Genomic DNA, 9,275 nt, shown 5'->3' on the forward strand with positions numbered 1-9,275 from the left:
GATAATGTTGACCTTGGCCCACTGGAAAAGTTCAGAACTCAAGATTTAGGAGTGTTTCTCGATAGCTCTTTCTCGTTTGAGAAACAAATGAATTCTGTTATTAAAACCAGCTGTAAGGTTTATATTGTTGATTGTCATTTATGCTTAGAAATATTTACTCATACATGCTTAGAGTTGTATAATCGATTGCATAATGATAGAGGTTTGATCCTTAGTAGTCTGTAAAGACTCTGTGTGCCTTCCAGAGTGCTCTGGCATGCACACACCACTTGGGGCCATGAGAGAGGTCGTACCCTCTCTTACTGATTTATGGTGTAGGACAGGGGTCTCAAACTCTATTTAGCTGGGGGCCGCTGCAGGCAGAGTCTGGGTGAGGCTGGGCCACATTAGGTTTTCCACAAGAAAGGCATGGTTAAAAAATTCCAATCTTCTCAAATCTCTTTATTTTTATTTTTTAACACAAAATATGAAAAATAAATAAACAAATTAAGAATTAATAAGAAAAAAAATCAATCTGTAATACATAAATAAAATAATAATAAGATATTTTTAGTCAGTGAACTTGTGTGTTTCTTTCAGTCTTCTATATCTGCTGTATTTAGATTGAAATGTCTGTATTAACAGTTCTATAACCTTCTTCTGAACATGAATGGAACACTGTAGAAAATGAACTGTTCTTCTGAACATGGCTTCTCTTGCCTACTCCTTGCTGCTAGAGACCTGGCAGCGTTTCCTCTCGCATAGCCGAGCCAGATTTGGCCTGAGGGAGGAAGCAGTTGCGACCCTCAGTACGTCTTGAAGATGATCATCCGTAAGTCTGGACCTGTACTTGGACTTATTGAAGTTCAAAGTGGAGAAGAGCTTTTGGCACAAGTATGTGCTACCAAAAAGGCACATGGTCCGTTTGAACATTCGGGAAATCAGAATCAGAATCAGAATACTTTATTGATCCCTGGGGGAAATTATTTTTTGTTACAGTGCTCCATTTTAAACCAACATTAAGACAAGACAGACAATACGCTAACTAAGAATAGTACAATATATACATATATATACATACATACATACATAAGTCACTTATAAATAAATATTTGGAAAAGAAACGTGTAGTTGTAGCAGCAAACAGTGTGTTAAGTGGATGCGTTGTACAGGGAGATGGCCACAGGCAGGAATGATTTCCTGTGTCGTTCAGTGGTGCTTTTCGGTAATCTCAGTCTCTCACTGAACGAGCTCCTGTGACTGACCAACATGTCATGGAGTGGGTGGGAGGTGTTATCCAACATTGTCTTTATCTTGGACAGCATCCGCCTCTCCGACACCACCTTGAGGGAGTCCAGCTCCATCCCCACAACATTGCTGGCCTTACGGATCAGTTTATTAAGTCTGTTGGCATCTGCGACCCTCAGCCTGCTCCCCCAGCATGCAACAGCATAGAGGATCGCACTGGCCACCACAGACTCATAGAAAATCCTCAGCATTTTCTGGCAGATGTTGAAGGACCTCAGTCGCCTCAAAAAATAGAGACGACTCTGGCCCTTCCTGTAAAGTGCTGTGGTGTTTTTAGCCCAGTCCAGTTTATTGTCAATGTGTACTCCAAGGTATTTATAGTCCTCCACAATGTCAACACTGACCCCCTGGATTGAAACAGGGGTCAAGTGTTTCCTGGTCTTCCTGAAGTCCACGATCAGTTCCTTGGTCTTTGCCACGTTGAGCTGCAGATGATTCTGCTCACACCACGTGACAAAGGAGTCGACCACAGCCCGGTACTCTGTCTCATCATCCCTGCTGATGCATCCAACCACCGCAGAGTCATCAGAAAACTTCTGAAGATGGCAGGTCTCTGTGCAGTGGCTGAAGTCTGTGGTGTAGAGGGTGAAGAGGAAGGGGGAGAGGACAGTCCCCTGTGGTGCCCCTGTGTTGCTAATCACCTTGTCAGACACACACTGTGGGAGACGTACATATTGTGGTCTTCCTGTCAGGTAATCAACAATCCAGGACACCAGAGAAGCATCCACCTGCATCGCTGCTAACTTATCACCCAGGAGGGTCGGCCTGATGGTGTTGAAAGCACTGGAAAAGTCAAAAAACATGACCCTCACAGTGCTCGCCGGCTGGTCCAGATGGGTGTAGACACGATTGAGCAGGTAGATGATGGCGTCCTCAGTTCCGAGACGAGGCTGATAAGCGAACTGAAGGGGATCCAGGTGTGGTCTTACTATGGGTCGCAGCTGGTCCAGGATGAGCCTTTCCAGGGTCTTCATGATGTGGGAGGTCAGTGCCACGGGCCTGTAATCCTGGGGGCCACTGGGACGAGGCGTCTTTGGTACAGGGACGAGGCATGATGTCTTCCACATCACCGGGACCCTCTGCAGACTCAGACTCAGCATAAACAGTTTATGAAAGACTCCACACAGCTGGGGGGCACAGGCCTTGAGGACAAGGGGACTCACTCCGTCTGGTCCAGCAGACTTGCCTGAGTGAAGTCTCCTCATTTGCATCTCAACCTGGTATTGAGTGAAGGTGATGGGTGGGGGAGGGGTGTCAGGACTCTCACAGGAGGCAACATGTGAAGAGAGAGGCTGGCACAGTGGTGTGGCTCTGGATTCCAGGCTGACTGCAGGTGAGGTTGTGGGGGTGGGAGCAGACACTGTGGTGTCGAATCTATTGAAAAACAGATTCAACTCGTCGGCTCTATTCTCACCTCCCTCAGCTCCCCTGCTGTTGGTTGGCCTGAATCCAGTGATGGTCTTCATGCCCCTCCACACCTCTCTCATGCTGTTCTGCTGGAGTTTCCACTCCAGCTTCCTCCTGTAATTGTCCTTAGCCTCTCTGATCTTGTCCTTTAGTAACACCTGGACCTTCCTCACCTCCTCTTTGTTGCCCCCTCTGAAAGCCCTCTTCTTGTTGTTGAGGAGGGCTTTGATGTCCTTAGTCACCCACGGCTTGTTATTTGGGTAACAATGAACAGTCTGAGCTGGAACAATGGAGTCAGTGCAGAAAGTTATGTAGTCTGTGATACACTCAGTAAGCCCATTGATGTCCTCGGCGTGAGGCTCACAGAGTGTTTCCCAGTCGGTCACCTCGAAACAGCCCTGTAGTTCTGCTATTGCCTCCTCTGACCACCTCCTAACAGTCCTGGTGGTCACAGGTTCCCTCCTCACAATTGGCACATAGCGGGGGGTGAGGTGAATCAGGTTATGATCTGACCTACCAAGTGGGGGGAGGGAGGAGGAGCTGTATGCATCCTTGACATTAGCATACAGTAAGTCTAAAGTTTTCTCTCCCCTGGTGGGACAGTCCACATATTGTTTGAATGTTGGTAGTGTATTGTCCAGTGATACATGGTTGAAGTCACCCGAGATCACAATAAAGGCAGTCGGGTGCTGAGTCTGTAGCCGAGCTATGGCAGAGTGAATAGTGTCACATGCAGCTGTGGGGTTAGCAGAGGGGGGAACATAAACAGCCACCAAGATGACGTGAGAGAATTCCCTGGGTAAATAATACGGCCTGAGTCCAACAGCACACAGTTCAGTGTCCGGGCAACAAATCCTTTCTTTGATTGTTATGTTGGCAGGGTTACACCACCGGTTGTTAACTAAAACAGCAGGCCCACCTCCTTTCCGCTTACCGCTAGCGATGCTGTCCCTGTCCGCCCGAACAGTGTGGAAGCCTTCCACGGAAGCATTCTCATCGGGAATGACCTGGTGCAGCCATGATTCGGTGAAACACATCAGGCTACACTCTCGGTATTCCCTCTGACTCCGTACCAGTGCTGAGAGCTCGTCGATTTTACTTGCCAACGATCGCACATTTCCCATCACGATAGACGGCAGACACGAGGGAAACTAGGGCTCAAGTCTCTCAAAAATTGTCCAAGCTTCTCTGCTTTTCCACTCACCTCCCTGAACTTTGCTTTGAGTTCAGAGTTGCACTGCAGCTCAATGAGCTCCATTTGAAGCACAGAAGGGGCATCTTGCACATCAAAGGAGAAGGGGTCCGCAAAAATGTGAAAGGTGGCTCTGTGTGTCTTGAAGTCAGCAAACCTGTGATCAAATTCCTCCTGTAGCCTCAAAATGACATCAACATACTCGTCAGCACTGAATGGTGTGCCTGCATCCACGAGTGCCTTGCATGCTGGGAAATGGCAAAGGTTTGTCTGAGAGAGCTGAGCTTTCCAGAGCGCCAGTTCTGTGGAGAATGCTCTCACGTTGTCATAGGCAGCACTGACAAGTTGCCCCTGGCCTTGTAACGTCTTGTTCAGTACATTAAGCTCATGTGTCATATCAACAAGAAAAGCTGAGTCCATGAGCCATTTGGGATCAGTTAGCACAGGAACACTAACTCCATCCTTCTCCATGAAGGCTTCACTTCTGCTCTCAACTCAAAAAGTCTCTTTAATACATTTCCCCTGCTGAGCCAACGTACCTCAGTGAAGTCGAGCACATCCCCATATTCTGACTCCATTTCCTCTAAAAAAGCACAGAACCTTCGGTGCTTTAAGCCCCTGGATCTGATTTGGTTGATGCATTTCACAACAATAGACATCACATTGTCAAACTTCAGGCATTTGCTGCAAAGGACCTGCTGATGGATGATGCAGTGCAGAGCAATGGCCTCCTCCACGCCTTCCTCTTCCAGTTTGTTTTGTGCCACCAGTCCATGTTTCCTCCCTGTCATTGATGGCGCTCCATCTGTTGTTATTCCAACAAACCTCTTCCATGGCAAACCAACATTCTCAATGGCATCACACAGCTTGTAAATATCTGCTGAGCGGTGGTCTGGCCATGCATTGGAATTACTGTGAGCAGCTCCTCCATCACTTCAAAACTGTCATCAACACCACGGACATACATTGGGAGCTGGGCAGTGTCGGTGATGTCTGTGGTCTCATCAAGAGCGACTGAGTATACACTGAAACATTTGGCTTTCTCACACAGTTGGTCATAAATGTCACTTGACAGGTCAGAAATGCGATCTGCTGCGGTGTTGGCAGAAAGGCTGATGTTGCTAAACTGACCTTTCTTTCCCGGACAGACTATATTTGCAGCCTGCAACATGCACTTTTAGACAAATGCACCTTCTGTGAATGGCTTCCCTGCTTTAGCAATCATCTCACTAACCACGTGGCTCCGACTGCTGCATTATTCTCTTTGGTTGCTTTCTTGGAGAAATCTTGCTGCCTCAGTAGATCTGTTTTAAGACTGGCAACCCGGTTCGCTCTCTCGTCTCCCTGGTATTTTGCATCCAGCTCAGCATGTCTAGTTGTGTAATGACGTTTCAAATTGTATTCCTTGTGCAGCGCAACTTTCTCTGTGCAAATAAGACAGGTCGGGGTGCCCCTGTGCTCAACAAAGAAATATTGCATTTCCCACTTTTCCTGAAATTGTCGGTGCTCATCACCAACCTTTCTCTTCACCGCAGGCTTTGAAAAAGACATGTTTGGGGCTATGTGACATTTATAATTCTACTTGGTGTCACTGTCGCATTGAAGTTTCAATCAAGCGTTTAGCCGACGGACGGGGAACGTCTCAACGCGTAGAGAACGTCATTTCTGCTTCTTTTTCTTGCAACCGTAGCACGGCGATCGGCAGATAAAAAGCCGGTAGCTGTCTCCTTTGTTTTTACGCTCGATGTTCATGTCTTTCATGACGACACGAACACCGTGGCGTTTGCAGATGGTAGAAAGTGCAGGGATAGCGAGCGCAAAAAAGGCGACTGCTCACGGCGCCGGGCTGTTGTTACAGGAGAAAGAAGCGGAAATGACACCGTGACATATAACAAATAACATCAGCTGTTTCTGATGTTAGTTGTTTTGACTGCTTTTACATTATATTGAAATATATGTAATGTTCATGTTTGCTGCAATGCAAACGCAGTGATGCAAATAAAAACATCGAGCCACAAATTACGGTGCGACCCTATAATTAGTCCGGGTTACCGGGGACTGTTGTTGCCGATGAACAGGTGTCGCTATGTGACTGCAGACTAAATTGGGCTGCATTGAGTTCATGACTTTTCTTTTATCCCGCCGCCTACGCATCACTGTGAGAGTTAATATGAGATCTCTCTCTGTGGAAAAATAACTTTAAATCCCACTGACGTGTGTATAAATCTATATACGTATAATGTCCCGCTGGGCAGCAACTTAAAAAAACAACTTTTTTTGAAGTGTTGTGAACGCAGCGCGCTGGGGCGAATGTCGGCGTTTGCCCAATAGAAAGGAGGAAGCCAGCCAGGCACAGGAAAGAAAGAAACACTCCAGGGCAACGCTGCTGGAACTTTGACTCATTGAGAAATGTTTCCCTGCTTGCATCAAGCCCGGCTGGTGTCCCCTGAGATCCATATCCCACCCTGATTGGTGGGTTAATTCAGCTCCGCCCACAACACTGTAAAGTGTCATACATTATCAAACTAACATTACATTTTCATATTAAGGTGGGGCCAAAAACTATCGTCCTGCGGGCCGCAATTGGCCCGCGGGCCGCGAGTTTGAGACCCCTGGTGTAGGAGGACACCTACTCTGTGTCTGGTTAAGTATAAGAGCCCTTTGTTAGGGGGACCGCTGGACTCTTAGCACCAGCTTTGGGGTCACAGGGTCACATCTGGAACACACACACACACACAGACACACACACACACACACACACACACACAGACACAGACACACACGCACACACACTCACACACACACAGACACACACACAGACACACACACAGACACAGACACACACACACACACAGACACACACACACAGACACACACACACAGACACACACACAGACACACACACACACACAGACACACACACAGACACACACACACACACACACACAGACACACGCACACACGCACACAGACACGCACGCACACACACACAGACACGCACACACACAGACACGCACACACACAGACACGCACACACACACAGACACACAGACACACACAGACACACACAGACACACACACACAGACACACACAGACACACACAGACACACACACACACACACACACACAGACACACACACACACACACAGACACAGACACACACACACACACACACACACACTATGCACAGACACAGACACACACACACAGACACACAGACACAGACACACACACACACACACACACACACACACACACACACACACTATGCACAGACTGGTACTCTTTGTTCATACCTGTGTAAGACGTCATAATGAACTTGTGCATATTCATGTAAGCTCAATAAAGAGCAGTGTTACGAGGGAGCAGACGAGAGCGACTGAGGTCAAGTGAAGGAACGGCGCTGTCACAGTTCTCTCCCTCATCAATTGTCTGGTTCCAGCGGTGGGTCTGTGCTAGACGACCCATCACCAGCTTTTTCCACTGGTTACCAGTACGTGGTAGAATCCACTTCCAGATCTGGTTGTCTTTAAATCTGTGAATGGATTGGCTCCATCTTATCTCTCTTTAACAAAAGAATCCAAGTGGAGCCCTCAGGTCTGCAGATAAGCAGCTTCTGACCAGAACTAGACGTAAAAACAGAGGTGAGCTTTATCGATGGCTGCAGCCAAACTCTGGAACAGTCGCCCTTCACATCAGGTCGTCACCAACACTGGACATTTTTAAAAGCCGGTTGGAAACACATTTGTACTCTGTAGCTTTCAATCCTGACCAGTCTTTATAGTCATTACTGTGTATGTTTCCTATTTTCTCTCTACTCTGTGCAGCACTTTGGCTCAAGCTGTTTTTAAATGTGCTGATAAATAAATGTAGATTTCTTTGAATAAAACAGTGGAGCCGAGCTTTGAGCTCAGTGTGTAACAGTGTGTGTGTGAGAGCCATGTAATGTCCATGTGTGCATGCTGACTGTGCTGCTCTGACCCCCCTCCTCCTTTCAGGGTGGAGCCTGCTGGAGTCCGATGGTTGAGACCAGGTCTGAGGAAGTGTAAGTGTGTTTTTAATGGGATTCATGAAAACAAAGCAGCACACATTCAACCATCTTCATCATGTCAGGAGTCATCATCAAAGTGTCAATCAATGAACAGATGATGGATCAATAACTGCAGCTGGATTGTGTTTGTTCTCTCCATCAGATTCCTGTCAACTCACAATCGACACAAACACAGTGCACACAAAGCTCCAACTGTCTGACAACAACAGGAAGGTGACACATGTGGAGGAGGTTCAGTCATATCCTGATCATCCAGACAGATTTGATGTTTATCCTCAGCTGCTGTGTAGAAATGGTCTGACTGGTCGCTGTTACTGGGAGGTCGAGTGGAGAGGAAGAGTTTTTATATCAGTGAGTTACAGAAGCATCAGAAGGAAAGGAGGCAGTTATGACTGTTGGTTTGGATACAATGATCAGTCCTGGAGTCTGTACTGCTCTGATGATGGTCCTGATTATGTCAGGCACAATTACAGACAAACATCCATCTCCTCCTCCTCCTCCTCCTCCTCCTCTGTCTCTAACAGAGCAGCAGTGTATGTGGACTGTCCTGCTGGCACTCTGTCCTTCTACAGAGTCTCCTCTGACACTCTGATCCACCTCCACACCTTCAACACCACATTCACTCAACCTCTTTATCCTGGGTTTAGACTCTGGACTCCTGGTGACTCAGTGTCCCTGTGCTGAGTGGAGTGTAAAGAGTGTCTCCTGTTACAGAAACACTCTGACTGTTGAACAGATAGTTCAGTCTGTACATGTCTGTCTCTTTCACTCACAAACACGTTTTCAGATTCATGGATTCAATCAGTTGATGTTTGAAACTCTTCTAAATGATTCCTTGTAAACTTCTTCCTCTTCAGTCACAAACAAACAGGAAGTGATGTCACATGTGTTCCTGTCCACACAGCAGAATGAGTCTATTGCTGACAGTGATGTACAAACAGAGTGAGCATTTCTGAGGCCCAAAATAAACTGAGTAGTTCACTGAATGAACAATGGACTGTGAGCTCAGTTCCTTCATCATTAGTATGGATTATATATGTATATGTATTATATTAGTATCATATATATCAGGTGCTGCTGCTTTCAGTCATTGTGCAAATGTGCTGTTTGTAAGCTTGTAAAGCTGCAGTCAGCTGAGACTGAAGAAGTCACCTGATCAGTGAGCAAACGTTTCTGAAAACGTCCAGATGAACAGAATCAACCTTTTGGGATCAGCCAGCAATGCAGCATCATTGTTGTTCAGCTTCAGAGGTTTGCAGGAATGAACTGATGACCAGAAACAGCTGCAAAGTCCAAGAAAATACCAGCTGGAGTTCAGCTGCATTTGAAGAAGTCA

At 46.8% G+C, this 9,275-nt stretch overlaps 1 protein-coding gene across 1 annotated transcript in view; it reads left to right on the forward strand.

The window, feature by feature from the left end:
- Window positions 1–8,935, forward strand: part of LOC146576966 (protein NLRC3-like) — a 73,457-nt gene extending 64,522 nt beyond the window's left edge. Inside the window, exons 5-6 of the mRNA XM_085268159.1 lie at window positions 7,887–7,933; window positions 8,082–8,935. Of these exons, the coding sequence (XP_085124285.1) occupies window positions 7,887–7,933; window positions 8,082–8,623 (589 nt within the window). The 3' untranslated portion in view covers window positions 8,624–8,935. The remainder of the gene's footprint in view (window positions 1–7,886; window positions 7,934–8,081) is intronic.
- The last annotated feature ends 340 nt before the right edge of the window (window positions 8,936–9,275 follow it).

This window comes from Mchenga conophoros, linkage group LG3 (genome assembly GCF_057382185.1).
Source record: "Mchenga conophoros isolate Kocher_MC1m ecotype Shallow Benthic linkage group LG3, M_conophoros_male_GT1.1, whole genome shotgun sequence".
Lineage (NCBI taxonomy): Eukaryota > Metazoa > Chordata > Actinopteri > Cichliformes > Cichlidae > Mchenga > Mchenga conophoros.